The 21,330-nt window shown below is 41.6% G+C and overlaps 1 protein-coding gene across 3 annotated transcripts in view; it reads right to left on the bottom strand.

The window, feature by feature from the left end:
• ube2g2 (ubiquitin-conjugating enzyme E2G 2 (UBC7 homolog, yeast)) overlaps nt 1-21,330 on the bottom strand; it is a 53,862-nt gene that overhangs the window by 17,191 nt on the left and 15,341 nt on the right. For 2 of the 3 annotated variants that reach the window (XM_073046637.1, XM_073046638.1), the window contains exons 2-3: nt 14,021-14,056; nt 8,969-9,014 (exon numbers count right to left, since the gene is read on the bottom strand). In XM_073046637.1, coding sequence (XP_072902738.1) covers nt 8,969-9,014; nt 14,021-14,056 — 82 coding nt within the window. Of the gene's footprint in view, nt 1-7,419; nt 7,476-8,968; nt 9,015-14,020; nt 14,057-21,330 lie in introns of those variants that run through there. The other variant, XM_073046639.1, reaches the window with a different exon arrangement.

Here is a 21,330-nt window from a genome sequence, read left to right as displayed (position 1 = left end):
TCTGGGCCAGATGGCTTCTCGTGAGTTCACCCTCCTGAAGGATGCGTGCACGTCAGCCTCAGAGACTGAAATCACAGGATCATTGGGGGCAGAGGGAGCTTGTGATGATTCCTCCATGTTTTGACAGTCAATGCCAGCATTGAACTCATCTGGAAACGAAGCCCTGTCACAACTGTCGAGCATCCCTCACTGATTCAAGTTTAGTCCCGAATTGCCACATTGTCTGTGAGATGGCTTTCTGGAGATCATACCTGGACCTCCTGTAACTTTCTCAATCACCAGACTTGAGTGCCTCTGATCTGGCCCTCAGCAGATTGTGGATCTCTTGATTCATCCAGGGTTTCTGATTGGGGAAGACTCTGAATGATTTTGTGGGGACACACTTGTCTACAACTGTTTTTACAAAGTCCATTACAACTATAGTGTACTCAATCAGACCTGAGATGAGTCCTTGAATACCGCCCAGTCCACCGACTCAAAGCAAACCCGTAGCCACTCCTGTCTCCGCCAACCACCTCTTTATTGTCCTAATCTCTGGAGCTTTGCTCTTTAGCTTCCATTGTGTGCTGCGTCTGTGAGGCTGAGTCGGGCGGCGCCGTGGAAGTCCATAGCGGGGGTACTCCCTTCTGCCGCCGGCGTGGGATGGCGAGTCTGTCAGGACCCTGGGGACTTGTGGAAACTGTGGTGATTTCTTTTGAACTTGCAGTCCTTTAACATCTTGGACTATTTTTACTGTGCCCATAGTCTGTTTTTTTTTTATCAATTATGCTATTGTTTGCACTGTTGTAACTATTATGGTTTTGTGCAGATCTTGTAGCTTTAGTTTTTGGTCTTGTTTTTATCTGATGGATTTGGAGCTCCTTTTCGGGGAACACGCTAGACGGTAGCGCGATATTAATACGCAGCAGCCTCTCCGGACTCTGGATTGAGGATTGCCAAACGTTACGTTGATTTTCTGGTGTAGTCTGTTTTGTCATATGCTTTTGTGATATCATTCTGGGGAACATTGTCTCATTTTTTAACTGCATTGCATTTGTGGTTTCTAAATGACAATAAACTGAATCTGAATCTGATATGCAGGTAGGAGAAAGACAGCCAAGTGATCAGATTTCCCAAAATGTGGTTTGGGCATGGAATGGTAGGCATTCCTTATTTTAGTATGACAGTGGGACCTCTGGTGCTACAGATTCTATGCTGACTGTAATTGGGCATGGATTTCTTCAAACAAGTCTGATTGGAATCCCTGGGGATTGGAATCCTCGAAGCGGACTGTTTCTTGTTTGGTGACGGTATCATGCGGTATCTCAAGCACTTGATTATAGTTGGCCAATGGTGGTATGTACACTGCAGTCAGGATCATGAAGGAGAATCCCCTTGGTAAATAGAACCGATGACATTTGATCATTAGGTGTTCAAGGTCGGGGGAACAGGAGTTTGACAAAATGCCACAATGGAGCACCACAGAGAGGTTATTATGAAGCACACACCTTTTCCGAATCAGCAGTTTGGTCCATCCTATATATACTTAGGGGCAACTCGAGTAGCTGCAGTACCCTCAATGGATACGTTAAATATTCTCGTTTCAGCCTGATACAGCTAAAAAGCACAACTGCTTCCAAGGTCAGTACAGTCAACAAAGAAGTCTTCATGTGTTTAAATGAACTATCCCTGCTTAAAACTGATGGAAACAACTCTGATCGTGGATGGAAGCACCCATGGAGGAAGCATGTCTGTAGATCGGGGTTACAAGTGCGTTTAAGAGTTTTAAACTCCTGGCAAACGTGCAGTCTCTGATGAATAAAATCGATGATCTCAGAGCTAGGGTGCTGAATCAAAGGGACATTAGGACCATGTGTGTCCTTTGTTTCACGGAATCCTGGTTAACTCCTTCCGTACCAGATGCAGCGATTTAGAACTACAGGTTTACTATACACCATCAGGATAGATCTATAGAGTCGCTCAAAAGCAGAGGTGGAGGAGTATGCCTCATGATCAACTCTTCTTGGAGCACAAGTGTATCAGTGCTGTCCCAATTCTGCTCACCAGACTTGGAACATCTAGCAGTTAAGTGCCATTATTTTTACCTACCACAGGAGTTCTCCAGGGTTATTTTATTAGCAGTATACATTCCACCTTACGCCAATGTCAATCAGGCTTTAGATGATCTGAGCAATAGGATCAACATGCACGAAACAGCGCATCCTAACACCTTCACCATTGTTTTGGGAGATTTTAACCAGGCTAGTCTGAAAAAAATCACTAAGCAATTACCATCAACAGATCATTTGCAATACCCGAGGAAACAACACACTGAACCATTGCTATACCACCATCAAAAATGCCTACCGTGCTATTCCACGCCTCACTTCGGGAAGTCTGATCAGCTGGCTGTATTTCTACTCCCTGAGTATAGGCACAGACTAAAGACTGCAGCACCAAGAAGGTATTACAAGGGAAGCACAGGAGCGCCTACAGGACTGCTTTGAATCGGTGGACTGAACTGTATTCAGGGATCCATCTTTGAACCTGGATTAGTATGCTGCAGTTGTTACTGAATTCATTAAAACTTGTGTGGATGAGTGTGTGCCTACAAAAACTTACTGCACATTCTCAAACCAAAATCCGTGGATGAACCAGGAGGTACGTCATCTGTTGAAAGCTAGATCTGTGGCACTCAAGTCTGGCAACCCAGGCCTATACCAGAAAACCAGGTACGATTTGTGAAGGACTATTTCAAGGGCGAAGAGACAATTTCAAATGAGGTTGAGGCGACATCAGATGCACAAACATCACTTCCTACAAAGCAAAACCCAATAGCATGAATGGCAGTGATGATTCATTACCAGAGGAACTCAATGCCTTCTATGCTGCTTTGAAAGGGAGAATACAACTACAGTTGTGAAGATCCCTGCTGCATCTGATGACCCTATGATCTCTATCTCAGAGACCGATGTGAGGCCATCATTAAAGAGAGTGAGCCCTCACAAGGAGAAGGTCCCGACGGAGTACCTGGTAAGGGTCTGAAAACTTGTGCCAACCAACTGGTGTGAGTATTCAAGGACACTTCAACCTCTCACTGCTATGGGTGGAAGTTCCCACTTGCTTCAAAAAGGCGACAATTATACCAGTGCTTAAGAAGAATAATGTGAGCTGCCTTAATGACTATCACCTGGTAGCATTCACATCTACAGTGATGAAATGCTTTGACAGGTTGGTCATGACTAGACTGAATTCCTGCCTCAGCAAGGACCTGGACCCGTTGCAATTTGCCTATCACCACAATAGGTCAACAGTAGACGCAATCTCAAAGGCTCTCCACAAGGCTTTAGACCATCTCAACAACACAAACACCTACATCAACTATACACCAGCATTTAATACCATCATTCCCACAATCCTGATTGAGAAGTTGCAGAACCTGGGCCTCTGTACCTCCCTCTGCAATTCGATGCTTGACTTCCTAACCAGAAGAACACAATCTGTGTGGATTGATGATAACATCTCCTCCTCACTGACGATCAACACTGGTGCACCTCAGGGGTGTGTGATTAGCCCTTTGCTCTACTCTTTATATCCCCATGACTGTGTGGCTAGGCATAGCTCAAATACCATCTATAAATTTGCTGATGATACAACCATTGTTGGTAGAATCTCAGATGGTGACAAGAGGGCGTACAGGAGTGAGATATGCCAACTAGTGGAGTGGTGCCGCTGCAACAACCTGGCACTCAACATAAGATGAAAGAGCTGATTGATGGCTTCTGGAAGGGTAAGACGAAGGAACACATACCAATCATCATAAAGGGATCAGAAGTGGAGAGAGTAAGCAGCTTCAGGTTCCTGGGTGTCAAGATCACCGAGAATCTAACATGGTCCCAAAGTATCAATGCAGTTATAAAGAAGGCAAGACAGCAACTATATTTTATTAGGAGTTTGAAGAGATTTGGCATGTCAACAAATACATTTAAAAAGCTCTATAGATACACCGTGGAGAGCATTCTGACAGGCTGCATCACTGTGTGGTATAGGGAGGGGTGCTACTGCACTGGACCGGAAGAAGCTACAGAAGGTTGTAAATCTAGTCAGCTCTATCTTGGGTACTAACCAACAAAGTACCCAGGACATCTTCAAGGAGCGATGCCTCAGAAAGGCAGTGTCCATTATTAAGGACCTCCAGCACCCAGGGCATGCCCTTTTCTCACTGTTACCATCAGGTAGGAGGTACAGAAGCCTGAAGGCATACACTCAGCAATTCAGGAACAGCTTCTTCCACTCTGTCATCTGATTCCTAATTGGACATTGAACCCTTGGGCAGTACCTCATATTTTTAATATATATTATTTTAGTTTTAATCTTTTCAATATATGTATACTGTATAAAGTATACTGAATAAGATTTACTTGTTTATTTATTTATTTATTCTTCTGTATTATGTATTGCATTGAACTGCTGCTGCTAAGTTAACAAATTTCATGTCACATGCCGGTGGTAATAAACTTGATTCTGATTCTGAGAAGCCTTCAGGTCTGATGACCATATCTGGTGTGCTGGGAGTGAGTAAAACACAAAGCACAACAATTTCACATTTCACTTTGACACACTAATCTTGCCCTCAGGTCCTTGATGTTGTTCTCCAGCAACTGCACATATGCTAACAAGATGCTGGGTACAATAGTGTAGTGGTTAGCTCATTCCTGAGTTTCAGCCTGGCTTGGATTCCCCTGCTCTTGACTCGCTTCCAGCCATGACAATGAGCCCTCGTCCACTTAAAGTTGCAGTGCCAGTTTGCTTGTTTGTTAAGTCCGTCGAGTCTTTCTGAAGATCATGAAATCTGTAGTTCATTAAGTCAATTTAAAAGTACATTGGTTGAAGGGAAATTTCTTGCTGCAGGTTGCAGTGGGAGTAATTCAAAAAAAGAAGTATATTTAGAAGTATTGTAAGTAGCCCACAGAACATCGCTGTGGCTCACTGGCGCCATCTTGCACCAGAGTGGAAGGTTCATTTTCAATTGTGGTTTTCAAAATGGGTCATTAGAGCAGGACTTTAAAAAGGAAAAAAACTGAACACCTGGTGAAACAAACTACATTGCTTTTGCAAAGTAGAGACATAAACTCTATACAACAGTTCCATGCTACTGTATAAGTAGAAGTGGTAATCAGGCAGATCTAAGTGGCAGGGGCTTAAAGGTCACACAACCTAATCTAACTTTTTATTATGTGCACCAAAATAAGAAGTCAATATCTTACTCACAGAAATTCCTATTATTCTGTCTGTTCAGCTTTCTACATGCAGTCACTCAGCAGCTGAAGCTTTAAAAACATATCACATACATGTATTGTCAAACTTTATTTTACAATTTCATACTTGTGTACTTATTCCAATTTATTATGAAATGACATTGCACAAAGATTGGCGATCACTCTTGAACTATTTATTTATTTATTGAGATGCAGCGTGGAATAGGACCTTGTGGCACTTAGAGCCTCACTGCCCTGGCCTAATCACGAGACTATTTACAATGACCTATTTACCCATCAAACATACATCGCTGGACCGTGGGAAGAAACTGGATAACCCGGAGGAAACCCACGTGGTCACAGGGAAAGCATACAAACTCTTTACACAGCGGTGGGAGATGAACCCAGGTCGCTGGTACTGTAAAACGTTGTGCTAACCACTATGCTACTGAGCTGCACCTTTTCTACTCATCATACCACAGCCACTTCACCTGTTAGGAGATAGTTTTTTCTCACAGCACAGGTTGAATTCCATTTTTTCCAACATGTTCTATTCCATCTGGACAAGCTTGCTAAAATCGGCATCATTAGCAAACAGATTTGTTAAATCACGTATATATGAACATTCAATTAATTATAAACCGCATAAGATATGGATTTTCACTGTGAACTATAACAAAATTTGTAGAATAGATAAATCTGTCCATCAACCATACCAAATGGCAATGTAGAAAACATATTTGTTTTCTATCCAGTATACTAAATTTGTGTATAAGTAAAAAAAATTGTTTTTATAGCACAGCTGTTTCAGGATGTACCATGGTAATGTAAAGTCAGTTACATAGCAAGGAAAAAGGCCCTTCTGCCCAACTCATCCATGCAGACCAAAGTGCCTACCTTAGCTAGTCCCATTTGCCCCATATCCCCCTAAATCTTTCCTAACCATGTATCTGTCCAATTAAAAAAAAATTAAACACCGTAATTGTACCTGTCTCTACTACTTCCTCTGGTAACCCATTCAATATATCTATCATGTTTGGAAAAACTTGTTCCTGATGTCCTCTCATTTTTTCCCCTCTTAGCTTAAGCACATTCTTTTCATATAAACAAACATATGATAATGGCCAAATATCCTGATTTAGTGATGTTAATTGAGGAGTGATTAACATTAGATTTAATTGACTTCATTTTAAAATGCAGATCAATGGTTATGATTTTCTTTGAAGTTTTATTTAAGAAAAACATTTGTCTAATTTGTAACCACTGTTGAATGTGGGCACAATTTCAAGTCTTTTAGTTAAGTACAGCAATTTAATCTTGTCCCATGGCTTCTACAGCTATTAAATCATTTCTGTGAGACAGACAATTATAAGGGGCGTACACAATTAAAATCAATCTCTTCAAAATCTCATGCCAGGGGTCCCACTCAAGGACAAGAACGGGCTGTGAATGATAGCTGCAGGCAACAGTAATATCTTAAGAAACAATCAGCAGTGCACTAACTTCCAGCACAAAATATCAGGGGTGGCCTCATGTACTTTTTTCCCTCCTCAAATAGTTTCACTATTAAAAAGACAAGAGCAATTAAACACAAATTCAGCTGCACAGACTACATCTGTGAAGAGGTCAAAGATCTTTCATCAGAGTGCGAAATGTTAGAGCTAACTTTTAAGTAACAGATGAGATGGAGAGGCCTGAAAAGAATAAAATTGGAGGATCCTCATTGCAGTAATAGAAAGTGGACAATAGAGAATGAATACTATGTGATGATGGAGCAGGATGAAACAGAAATAGCAAACACCAATAAATAACAAAAATGGAGTAAAAAGCTGAATACAAATTGCATCAGAAATTACAAGGACAAAATGGACACTGAATGAGCTGGAAACGCAAGATACATACTAATTAAAGTTACTGAATTTACTTTTGAGTCATGATAGCTATAATGTGCCTAGCCAGAAAATGCTTTTATGCTTACAGTGAGCTTCATTGGAATGTCTTCTTACACAGTTCAAGATTGCTGTAAGACATCCACTCCAGTTCAGAGTGTTCAATGCATGGACTGAATTCTTAAGAGTGGGGTAATAATTGCATACAACCATCATTTTGACTAGATTCGATGGCAAAGCGGACTAAAATGATTTAAGACCAAGCTGTTATTCGCACATACAGATGCACAAACCTTCTTCTTGGCTCCTACTACAGGAACGCGTTTTGAAGTTGTAATTTTTCATCAATCTGCCATTAAACGAAAGATACTTAGTATTGTATCTGTTCATTTACAGAAATTGCAATTCCAACACCAGTTATTTTTAAGTTAAAGTCAGTTTTTTTTAAACAAGCACAATATTAAATACATACATTTTAGTGAGGCATTATTCCAGTCGCTAAGTACCAACCTTGCTCATTATTATTGTTATTTGCTCTCTAAATAAATAAGTACAAATCAAAGATTAATTCAATTGCATATGATTAAAAAGATTAAATCATTTATTGAGTAAAATGACAGCTTTTAGCAGCAGAAGCCCCAACTAGTTGGTTGAGAGAAAATAATAGTTTAGCATAGCTCTACCTTTTAAATAATTTAACCTAGGCACTTCAAAATCAGATGTAATAGCACCAATATATATATGTTTTTGGTGATGGAGGTACTTAATGATGGATGCTGCCTTTTTGACGCATAGCTCCTTGAAGATGTCCAAGGTGCTGGGGAGGCTCGTGCCCACGATGTAGCTGAGTTTACAACTTTCCGCAGCTTATGCTCTTCACAGTACATCTGCAGAAATCTGCAAGTGTCTTTGGTGACGCACCAAATCTCCTCAAACTCCTAATGAAATACAGCCACTGTTGTGCCTTCTTTGTAGTTGCATTATTATATTTGGTCCAGGAAAGATCCTCAGAGATGTTGTCACCCAGAAACTTGAGATTGCTCACTCTTTCCTCTTCTGATTCCCTCTATGAAGACTGGTATGTGTTCCCTCATCTTACCCTTCCTGAAGTCCATAATTAATTCTTTGGCCTTACTGACACTGAGTACAAGGTTGTTGCTGCAACACTACTCAACCAGCTGATCTATCTCGCTCTTGTGCGCCTTGTCACCATCTAAAATTCTGCCAACAATAGTGATGTTGTCAGCAAATTGATAAATAGCATTTGAGTTGTGCCTAGCCATGAAGTACTGTCAAACTTCATTTTACAAGTTCATACTTATCTATTTATTCCAATTTATTATTAAATTACACTGCACAAAGATTGGCAAATCACGGTTCCTCAGGTCCTCTAATTATTCCCCTCTTAGCTTAAGCACAGTCTTTTATGAGAAGTTCATATAAACAAAAATGTGATAATGGCCAAATACATGCACTAAATTGACTTATTACATTTGCTATATATGTGCCACTGAACAGAACACACTTTTGTACGGAATAACAACACATCAATAATCACCTAGCTGCATGTGTACGAATAAGGTAGTAAATGTCCAGATAAATGAATTAACTGAGTAGTAAATTCAGGATTAATTTAATCAGTTTGTGAGAAGATTGTGTGATTGGAGAGATCAATTTAGACCTGTGGTCAACAATGGCTTTGTACTGCTGGTTGCTAAGCCTGTTAGTTCCTGAAAGACATCATACGAGTTTCACATTGTTCATGCATACTTTTCAAGATGCTGCTTAAACCACCAACTGACATCCACAAAAATTGGGCATACTATAAACTTATAACCTTACATGATTAAGGCCTCCCATTCAAAAAAGTTCTCCTCGCTGATTGGTCCTGTGAACAGCAATAGAGAAAATTAAGATTAAACCCAACTTAAGTATACAAGATGCTTGAAAGATTTCTTAAGTGTACCTACACAGCTTAGATCTGTGCCAGGTACATCGAGATGTAGCTCCTTAGAGACCGTGTTAGGAAACTGGAGCTGCAGCTCGATGACCTTTGGCTTATTAGGGAAAGTGAAGCAGAGAGAGATGGGAGCTACAATGAGGTAGTCACCTCAAGGCTAAAGGAGACAGATAAATGGATGACTATCATGAGGGAAAGGAGTACGTCAGATAGAGAACACCCCTGTGGCCATTCCTCTCAACAATAAGTACTCCATTTTGAGTACTGTTTGGGGGGAATGACTTACATGGGGGAAGCAACAGCAGCCATGTCTCTGGCACTGAGTCTAGCTCAGAAAAGGTAGGGAACTGAAGAGGATGGCAGCAGTAATAGGGGACTCTATAGTTAGGGGAACAGATACGTGATTCTAGGCTTGTGAAAAGGAAACACGGATGGTAGTTTGCCTCCTAGGTGCCAGGGTCCATGATGTTTCTAGACTCCTCCACCATATCCTGAAAAGGGAGGGTGAGCAGCCAGAAGTTGTGGTACACATTGGTACCAATGACATAAGAAGAAAAAGGGAGGAGGTCCTGAAAAAAAAATACTGAAAGTTTGGAAGGAAGCTGAGAAGCAGGATCTCAAAGGTAGTAATCTGGGGAGTGCTACCTGTGTCACATGACAGTAAGGACAGGAATAAAAATGAAGTGGCAGATAAATGCTTGGCTGAAGAATTGGAGCAAGGGGCAGTGGGCTTCAGAGTGCTGGATAATTGAGACCTCTTCTGGGGTAGGTAGGACCTGTATTAAAGGGACAGGTTGCACTTGAATCTGAGGGGGACTGATATTCTTGCAGACAAATTTACTACAGCTGTTGAGAATGGAGAGTGGTTTAAGCAAACATGGCTTGGGATTGCAACCTGTATGATAGACCGAGGATGAGTCAGCAAGTTTACAAGTAGATGATGAGCGCAACATGAATGTAAGGAAGGATAAGCTAATGATTGGGTACAAGTGCCGACAGAGCAAAAAGCTAAATTGTACCACAGATACAAAATTCAAAATGGGTGAAGAATGCAGGACTGAAGGTGTTGCATTTAAATGCGTCTAGCATGCAGAATAAGGTGGACGAACTTGTGGCACAATTTGAGATTGGTCAGTATGATGCTATGGGCAACACCGAATCATGGCTGAAAGAAGGCCAGAGTTGGGAGCTTAAAATCAAAGGATATGCATTGTATCAAAAGGACAGGCAGGAAGGCATAGGGAGTGGTGTAGCTCTGTTGCTAAGAGATGGCATTACATCTTTAGAAAGAAGTGACATAGGGTCAGAGAATGTTGAATCTTTGTGGGTGGAGTTAAGAAATTGCAAGGGTAAGACAAAATTATGGGAATCATATATAGGCCTCCAGATAGTAGCCAAGATATGGGGTTGAGATTGCAAAGGGAGCTGGAAAAGGCATGTAATAAGGGAAATGGCACAATTGTAATGGGGGACTTCAATATGTAAGGGATTGGAAAAACCAGGTTGGTGTTGGGTTGCAAGACAGGAAATTTATTGAATGCCTACAATATGGCTTTTTAGAGCAGCTTGTGCCTGAGCCTACTTGGGGAAAGGCTATCTTAGATTGGGTATTGTGTAATAACCCAGATCTTATTTGGGAGCTTAATGTAAAGGAACCCTTAGGAGGCAGTGATCATAATATGATTGAATTCATAGAAATTTGAGAGGGAGAAGCATAACTCACATGTATCAGTATCAATGGAACAAAGTAAATTACAGAGGCATGAGAGAGAAGCTTGCCGAAGTGTATTGGAGGGGAATACTGGTGGTGGTGAGGGCACAGCAGATATGCCCCACAGAGGAAGATGTTCTCAGCTGGCAGGAGCAGGCAACTGTGACTGACAAGGGAAGTCATGGACTGCATAAAAGCCAAGGAAAGGGTATATAAGATAGCAAAAGTAAGTGGGAAGTTGGATGACTGGGAAGCTTTTAAAATTCAACAAAAGGCAACTAAAAATGCTAAAAGAAAGGAAAAGATGAAACATGAGGGGAGACTAGCCAATAAAATAAAGCAGGATACCAAAAGTTTTTTTCAGTCATATAAAGAGTAAAAAGGAGATGAGAGCTGATATTATACCACCGGAAAATGATGCTGGTGAGGTTGTAATGGGGGACTAAGAAATAGCAGGTGAACTTAATAGGGATTTTGCATCTGTCTTCTCTGTGGAAGACACTAGCAGTGTGCCAGAGTTCCATGAGTGTAAGGGAACAGGAGTGTGCCATTGCTATTACAAACGAAAAAGAGCCAAGTAAACTCAAAGGTCTTAATGTGGATTTCAGATGGACTACATCTCAGAGCCCTGAGAGAGTTTGCTGAAGAGATAATAGATGCATTGGTCATGATCTTTCAAGAATTACTTGATTCTTGTATGGTCCAGAAGACCATAAGACATAGGAGCAGAATTAGGCCATTCAGCCCATTGAGTCTGCTCCAGCATTCCATCATGGCTGATCCCGGATCCCACTCAACCCCATACACCTGCCTTCTCGCCATATCCTCTGATGTCCCAACCAATCAAGAAACGATCAACTTCCGCCTTAAATATATACACAGATTTGGCCTCCACCGCAGTCTGTGGCAGCACAGATTTACTGCTCTCTGGCTAAAAAAAATTCCTCCTTACCTCTGTTCTAAACGATCACCCCTCAATTTTGAGGCTGTGCCCTCTAATTCTGGATAGCCCCACCACAGGAAACATCCTCTCCACATCCACCTGATCTAGTCCTTTCAACATTCAGTAGGTTTCAATGAGATCTCCCCTGCATTTTTCTAACTTCCAATGAGTACAGGCCCAAAGCTGCCGAACGCTCCTCTGATGGTAACCCTTTCATTCCCAGAATCATCCTCATGAACCTCCTCTGGACTCTCTCCAATGAGAACACATCCTTAATGAGATAAGGGACTTAGATCTGTTGACAATACTCTTAAATACGGCCTGACTAGTGTCTTATAAAGGCTCAGCATTATCTCCTTGCTTTTATATTCTATTCCCCTTCAAATAAATGCCAACATTGCATTTGCTTTCTTTACCAGACTCAACCTATAAATTAACCTTCTGGGAGTCTTGCACAAGGACTCCTAAATCCCTCTGCACCTCTGATGTTTGAACCTTCTCCCCATTTAGATAATATTGTTATCCGCACTATTGTTGCTTTTACTAAAATGCATTATCATACATTTCCCAACACTGTATTCCATCTGCTACTTTTTTTCCCATTCTTCCAATTTGTCTAAGTCCTGCTGCAATCGCATTACTTCCTCAGCACTACCTACCCCTCCACTCATCTTCATATTATCCACAAACTTTGCCACAAAACCATTAATTCCATTATTTAAATCATTGACAAACAATGTGAAAAACAGTAGTCCCAATACTGACCACTGAGGAACACTACTGGTCACCAGCAGCCAACCAGAAAAGGCCCCTTTTATTCCCGCTCATTGCCTCCTGTCAGCCATCCCGCTCTCCATGCCAGTATCTTTCCTGTAACACCATAGGATTTTATCTTGTTAAGTAGCCTCATATGTGGCACCTTATCAAATGCCTTCTGAAAATCCAAGCAAATGAGATCCACTGCCTCTCCTTTGTCTACCCTGCTTTTTACTTCTTCAACAAATTCCGACAGATTTGTCAGAACAGGTTTTCCTTCACAGAAACCATGCTAACTTGGATCATTAGTCTCCAAGGACCTCAAAACTTTTTCCTTAATAATACTTTCCCAACCCTTGAGGTTAGGCCTTCCTTTCTTTAGCCTTCCTCCCTTCTTAAAGAGAGGAGTGACATTTACAATCTTCCAGTCCTCCAGGACTCCATACCTGAATCAAGTGATTCTTGAAAGATCATAACTAATGCATCTGTTATCTTTTCAGCAACCTCTCAAGACTCTGGGATGTAGTCCATCTGATAAGGAAAGGTATCAGCATGGATAGCAGAATGGGTGACAGGCAAAAGGCAGCGAGTGGGAATAAAAGGGACCTTTTCTGGTTGGCTGCTGGTGACCAGTAGTGTTCCTCAGAGGTCAGTATTGGGACTGCTACTTTTCAAATTATTTGTCAGTGATTTGGGTAATGGAATTGATGGTTTTGTGGCAAAGGCTGCAGACGATACAAAAATAGGTGGAGGGGTAGGTACTGTACAGGAATCTCACTGAAACCTACCAAAGGTTGAAAGGACTAGATAGGATAGATGTGGAGAGGATGTTTCCTACGGTGTGCCCAGAATTAGAGGGCACAGCCTCAAAATTGAGGGTCAAACATTTAGAACAGAGATAAGGAGGATGTTTTTTAGCCAGAGGGTAGTAAATCTGTGGAATGCTCTGCCACAGGCTGCAGTGGAGACCAAGTCCGTGCGTATATTTAAAGTGGAGTTTGATCATTTTCTGATTGGTTGGGACATTAAAGGATATGGCAAGAAGGCAGATGTATGGGATTGAGTGGGATCTGGATCAGCCATGATAGAATGGCGGAGAAGACTCAATGGGCTGAATGGACTAATTTTGCTCTTATGTCTCATGGTCTTATTCCATATGCTAGTCACCACTGGTCAGGAGCTTGACTGAAGAGGCTATATAAGTAACTTAGCTGAAGGATCAGATCAAGAGCTGGGTATCCTGCAGCAAGAGGCACATCTCTTGATACTGCAACACCTGGCTACTATTTACACAAGTCAGAAGAGTAATGGAATGCTCTCCACTTGTCTGGCACAGTATCTGCAGCGTGTCTATCCACAAAATGACATGCAGTTACTTATCCAGGCTTCTATAAAAGCACCCGTCAAAGCCACGACTTCTACTGTTGAGGAGGACAACAGTCAATTGATTTCCAAATATCTTTTTCATACTTATGGGGGGGGGGGAGGGGAATATTGAAAGCTGTATAATGTGGGATTACTTACCTGCAACAATTCCTTCAGGAGGATTCAGTGTTAATTCTGCAAAGAAACATAGATGGATTACTTATAGAATCACTGTGCTAACAAAGGTACTACACAATATTATAAGTTACACTCTGAGGACTAAAGAAAAATGAGAGACTAGGCACATTGCATAAAATAGAAGCCCATAAGCAGGTTCCCACCGTATTGCAAGTCAGAGGCTGAATGCAACGTACCACCTACAATATCTGCAAATGAAAAATTATTTTTATGTGGCATTTTCATCCAGTCTGAAGCTCATTACAAATCAGTGATGGTCTAACACTGTCACTGATGTTTTATTCGTTTTACAGGGAGGATGGGGGTAGAGACCTTCATTTATATCACAATGCATTTGTTTCATTCCGACACTATGAATGGTCTGAGTATGCTATTAACTTGCATAACAATCATTCTGCATCAATTTCCCAGTAAAGCTTTGTCATTTGTCACGTTGGTTGGAGGAGGAATGTCTATCAGGGGAGCCACCTGCTTTGCTTCAATATTCACTTATTTAGACAGTCAGTGTGGTTACAGGTCCTTCTGGCCCAAGTAGCCTGCACCTCCCAATTACAGCCAAGTGACCAATTAACCTACTAACCTAAAATCTTTGAAAGGAGGAAACCCACGCAGTCACGGGGAGAATGTACAAACTCCTCACCGACAGCTGTGGGAACTGAACTCAGGTTTCTGGCACTGTATCAACTTTACACCAACCACTATGCTACCATGCCATCTTCCTTTCAAACGTAAACTCCTTTGGAATGTCCTGGTGTAATGAAAGGTGCTATGAGCTGATTCTGAGGTCAAATCATTCCATCAGCATCCAACCAAACCATAGGAGACAAAAGAACACTGTTTTCTTCAAATCATCAACTTGAAACATGAACACTGCCTCTCTGCCCAAAGAAACTGCCTGCCCTGTTGAGCAGTACCAGCTTTTTGGTTTTTTTTAATTTTGGTATTTCCAGCATCTGCAAACTTTTTGATTTTCCAATAGATTGTCAGTTGTTCTTGCAGCAGTTGCCTGCAACTTTTGAGGCAAATACTTCCCACCACTTCTCAGCCAATACCTGAAAGGCATGGAAGAATTCATCTGTCCAATGTCCTGTGTATGTTACTAAAAAGGGCTTCTTTGGTTTGTTACGAGTAGGGATGTTTCTTTGTCTGTTAAATGTTTCTCTCGCCGTTGTTTCGCTTTAGAATGGCTGATATGGTAATTGTATTCATTTGTTAATCAATAGGGAATGTTATTGTGTTTTGTGAGGCTGGGAACTTGGGGGAGGGGTTGCGCGGGCTTGGGGGTGAGGGGAGTCGGGAGGGAGACGCCGAGGAAGGTGGACGTGCGCTCGGAAGACCATCGGGGAGTCCGAGGTGGAAGACGTGGAAGTCGGAGGCAAGCGACGAGGGGTCGAATGGTTCGCTGGTTGAGCTCCAATGAGTGCACTAACTGACTGAACTTTGATAAGTTGGCGCCTTTTGTTTTTTTCTTGTATATATATATTGTATTGCCTAATACTCTTAATTTTAGTAAACTCTTTAAAGTGTATTTCATACCGGTATTTGTTGTGGGTTTGATACTGTTGACGGGCGCGAGGCATAAATGCGATTCTCACAGCACCTGCGTGTACGGGAGGCGGAGTTGGTGAGTGGCTGGATCTCCTTTTCCCCTAGACATATACCAGCCTTTTGGGTAAGTGTTACACACCTATCATAAAGTTCTGATAAAAATTAATATTGTTCAATTACTAATGAAAATCCCCACTTCAGATATCATGATGCAAAGTCACCAGAGGAGCTGGGACGTCAGACATTCTACAATCACAACCATATTCTCACATGCCAGATATGACTCTAACTTTCAGAGTATTCTCTTCTGGTGTCCCACTGACTTTATTTTTACCAGGGCTTCTTATTGCCCTACACCCAATGAAATACGGCCTTTATGATACAGCAGTTATTCCCTGTCATTTGTGGAATACTGCCCTTTACATACTTATGGAATACTCTGCCATGGTAGAAGAGTAGTTAGCACAATGCTATTACAGCTTGGCGTGTTGGAGTTTAGAGCTCCTTTTTAATAGTTTAATTGCTCAATGATGTAATAGATCTTCAAAGTGTGCAAGGAACAACAGCCTTGACAACGAAAGCCTTGCAGCCCTGGTATTATTGATTGTGAAACCGGATTCATCTTAACCCACTCACATGAACATAGGACAAAGTCCACCATGGCACAGCACAGGAACAGGTCGTTTGGCCTTGTATGTGCCAAACATACCAATTTATATCACACATCTGCCTGTACGTGGTCCACATCCCCCCATTCCTCATCTGTTCACTTATCTGTCTAATTGTCACTTAAACATTGCTATTGTATCTATTTCCACCACTTCCCCCAGCAGCAAGTTCCACACATCTTCCACTCTGTGCTTACTTATGTGAACATGATTTCAACTGTACTTCCTACATAACAGATCCAACCATAGAACACTACAGCACAGTACAGGCCCTTCAGCCCTCCATGTTGTACCGACCCATATAATCCTTAAAAAAAGTACTAAACCCACACTACACCATAACCCTCCATTTTGCTTTCATCCATGTGCCTGTCCGAGAGGCTCTTAAATACCCTTAATGTTTTAGCCTCCACCACCATCCCTGGCAAGTCATTCCAGGCATTCACAACCCTCTGTGTAAAAAACTTACCCCTGATGTCTCCCCTAAACTTCCCTCCCTTAATTTTGTACATATGCCTTCTGGTGTTTGCTATTGGTGCTCTGGGAAACAGGTACTGACTATCCACCCTATCTATGCCTCTCATAATCTTGTAGACCTCTATCAAGTCCCCTCTCATTCTTTTGCACTCCAAAGAGAAAAGTCCCAGCTCTGCTAACCTTGCTTCATATGACTTGTTCTCCAAACCAGGCAACATCCTGGTAAATTTCCTCTGCACCCTCTCCATAGCTTTCACATCCTTCCTATAATGAGGTGACCAGAATTGAACACAATACTCTAGGTGTAGTCTCACCAGAGATTTGTAGAGTTGCAACATGACCTCTCTACTCTTGAACTCAATCCTCATTAATGAAGCCTAGCATCCCATAGGCCTTCTTAACTACCCTATCAACCTGTGCAGCAACCTTGAGGGACGTATGGATTTGAACCCCAAGGTCCCTTTGTTCATCCACACTCTTAAGTAACTGACCATTAATCCTGTACTCAGTCTTCTGGTTTGTCCTTCCAAAATGCGTCACCTCACACTTGTCCGGATTGAACTCCATCTGCCATTTTTCTGCCCAACTCTACAGCCTGTCTATATCCTCTTGTAACCTTCAACAACCTACATCTCCATCCACAACTCCTCCAATTTTTGTGTCATCTGCAAACTTACTCACCCATCCTTCTGCCTCTAAGGTCATTTATAAAAATCACAAATAGCAGGGGTCCCAGGACAGATCCCTGCGGCACTCCACTAGTCACTGACCTCCAGGCAGAATACTTTCCTTCCACAACTACCCTCTGCTTTCTTCCTTTAAGCCAATTTTTTATCCAAACAGCCAAGGTTCCACTGATCCCATGCCTCATGACTTTCCAGATGAGTCTCTCATGAGGGACCTTGTCAAATGCTTTGCTAAAGTCCATGTAGACCACATCCACTGCCTTACCCTCATCAATTTCTTTTGTTACCTCTTCAAAAAACTCAATCAGGCTCGTGAGGCACGATCTTCCCTTCACAAAACCATGTTGACTATCCATGAGTAGACTGTACTTCTCCAAATGCTTGTAGATGCTATCCTTAAGAATCCTTTCCAGTAGTTTGCAGACCACCGACGTAAGACTCGCCGGTCTATAGTTCCCAGGTTTCTCCCTATTACCTTTTTTAAACAAGAAAACTACATTTGCCATTCTCCAGTCCTCCGGCACTTCCCCTGCAGCCAAAGAGGATTCAAAGATCATAGCTAATACTCCTGTGATCTCTTCTCTCAATTCCCACAACAACCTGGGGTGTATCATATCCGGTCCTGGGGATTTATCAATCTTAATGCTTTTAAGAAGATCCAGCACTTCTTCTTCCTTAATTTCCACACTGACCAGCACAATGTGATCCTACAGCAAAACCATTTTGCAACTTCTGTACGTAGCTTAAGAGGTTACTTTTCTATTTGGACAAAGTAATGGCTACTTTATGAAGTTCCAGCGAGCTAAGCTGCAGTGAAATAAGGCAAGAATGGAAACAAGATTAGAAAGACAGTTCAGAATCAGATTTACTATCACTGGCATATGTCGGGAGATTCATTGCTTTGCGATACATAATAGAAAAAACTACAAATTAAAATACAGGTGCACCCGTTTTTCGAACGTTCGCTTTACGTCAACTCGCTGTTACGAAAGACCTACATTAGTTACCTGTTTTCACTAACAGAAGGTGTTTTCACTGTTATGAAAAAAGGCAGCACACGCTGAGCAGCCAAACTCTTCCCCAGGAACTGCATGCCTGTCAGCATCTGTGCTTTATGTTGATTTATTTTGTGCATCCGTTAGCAAGATGAGTTCTAAGGTATCGGAAAAGCCTAAAAGAGCGCATAAGGGTGTTACACTTAGCGTAAAACTAGACATAATTAAGCGTTTCAATCGTGGTGAACAAAGTAAGGACATAGTGAGTTTGGCTAAGGGTTTGTGGAAGTTGACGAAGATGATGTTGAAGAGGTTTCAGCATCCCATGACCAAGAACTGAGAGATGAAGAGCTGATGAAGAGGAAAGGATAACAATTCAAGCTGAACGCAGTAGCGAATGGCCCAAAAGTGAAGTCGTCCAGGAACTGAACGGGAAGCAATTGCGTGAGATTTTCGCTGCGATTGACAACACTGCAATGATTGCAGAAAAGTATGACTTTAATTTTGAAAGGGTACACAGGTTTAGGGCATATTTGCAGGATGGTTTGAGTGCTTACAAAGAACTGTATGATAGAAAAATGCATGAGGCTAAGCAGTCAAGCATACTGTCGTTTTTCAAGCCATCCACATCAGATGACAAAACTCGACCTTCAACATCGAGGCAGGCAGACATAGAAGGTGACCTGCCTGCCCTGATGGAAACAGACAACGATGAGAAGACACCCCAGTATCCTCTACCTCCCACCACCCCAGCCTCCGACCACTCAGCCTAACACACCATCATCAGTGTCCTCACTGTCTTCACGATTCCGGTAAGTGAAACTACACTGGGTGTACATTATTTCTACTTTATATAGGCTGTGTATTTTTATGTGTTATTTGGTAGCTTCATAGCTTAAAGGTTACGGGAAAGAGTGCTTCTGCCGGGAGCGCTTGTGCCGTGTGTTTCTGCCGGGAGCGCTTGCGCCATGTGTTTCTGTCAGGAACGCTTGCGCCATGTGTTTCTGCCAGGAGCGCTTGTGCCGTGTGTTTCTGCCGGGAGCGCTTGCACCGTGTGTTTCTGCCCGGAGCGCTTGTGCCGTGTGTTTCTGCCAGGAGCGCTTGCGCCATGTGTTTCTGCCGGGAGTGCTTGCGTGAGATTTTCGCTGGAGTGGACAGTGCTGCAATAATTGCAGAGAAGTATTCCTACTTTATATAGGCTGTGTATTTATCACATCATTCCTGCTTTTACTATATGTTACTGTTATTTTAGGTTTTATGTGTTATTTGGCATGATTTGGTAGGTTATTTTTTGGGTCTGCGAACGCTCACAAATTGTTCCCATATAAATAAATGGTAACTGCTTCTTCACTTTATGACATTCCGGCTTATGAACCATTTCATAGGTACGCTGTACCATCGAATAGCGGGGGAAACCTGTATATATATCTTACTGTAATTTGTAGATATATACAAATACATACACACACACAGATTATAGTGCTATAAAAAGAGAATGAAAAGAAAAAGAAAAAAAAAGAAAAAAAAGTCAATCAGTACAGGCTTTGTTGGGTGCCACAGTGTTTTTTTGGTTCTAGATAAACTGGGAGCTGGTTCTACTAGATCTATTTCTTGCACCTTTTTCAAGTTCTCAAGTTCAAGTATATCAAAAGGTTAAACAAAAATCATTGTACACACTATGCACAATTAATAAGAGGGGAATAAGAGATTAACATTTCAGTTTGATAACCTTTCAACAGAATTTGGAAGAGATAAGTAACAAGATGCAGAGAACAGAAGAGGGAGGAAAGAATAAATGAGAAAAGGAGTGATGAACGTCAAAGCAAGTGGCAAAGGCATCTATGAACAATAGATGGCAGGTCAAGGAAATGTAACGTACAAGGAATTGTGAGTACAAATACTAGAACTGACAGCACATGGAATACAAAGTGGCCATGCAGCCCCTCATGCTTGTTCTGCTCTTCAATAAGACTATGCTATATATTTCAGAGCCACTTTCATGCACTGAACCCATATCACTAGATTCCCTTCATATCTGAACAGCTTTTGACTTCAGTCCCAATTATACTGAACGATGGAACTTACACAGCTCTCCTGACCAGAGAATTACAATGATTCACTATTCTCCCATGGGAAGGAGTAATAAAAACCACAGGAGGAACTTGGGGGACAAAACTGCATCTATAGATGGAAAAGGAGAGCAATGCTTCATTCATGTCAAGGCACTTCATCTCAGTCCAGAGATGACTCCCTTTCAGATTTCCAGGATTTATAATACTTTGTTTTTGGATATCAAATCATAAATATTGTACTCAGAACTTATGAATTTTAAGGCACCCTTCTCAAAACAAACTCAATTTACAATGCAATCAAAAAGATATTGATGAGAAAAGATGACCTGTGCTTAATATTTTCACAATTTCAAAATACTAAAACCATCATAATCAATAGAAACTTTATATCTTTTCACTTTGTGAGGCATAACTCTCTGCAACCTTCAAGGCACTTTAAGCTGATGCGTAACTGTTGACCTGGTCACAGGTAAAATGGTCTGGGAATTAACGGAAATGGTTATTGGAAGAGGGTGATGGAGGCAGAAAGTAAGTTCTTTCTGACAAAATTGCTGCTAGAAGATTACTATCCAGCCTGTTTAAGCAAGTACCTCTGGCGTAGGAGAGAGGAGGTCAGGCCAGATGTCTAATATTGTTAAAAATTCAAAGGGAAGAAATATACCAGGTCCCAGAACATGTATAGACGACTCACGTGCAACTATTCCAAAGTATGGAGAGAAAGAGAGAGATACAGTGAAATCTGCAAATTCTCACATGGTTTGCCAATTCATACCTCTCTGCTGTTTCTTGGGAACAGCATCTCACCTTCTTCTCCATTAGTTCCAA

The sequence above is a fragment of the Hemitrygon akajei genome, chromosome 5, assembly GCF_048418815.1.
Source record: "Hemitrygon akajei chromosome 5, sHemAka1.3, whole genome shotgun sequence".
Taxonomy (NCBI): domain Eukaryota; kingdom Metazoa; phylum Chordata; class Chondrichthyes; order Myliobatiformes; family Dasyatidae; genus Hemitrygon; species Hemitrygon akajei.
Note: the sequence above shows the minus strand (reverse complement) of the source record. Positions and strands in the feature narration are given on the sequence as shown.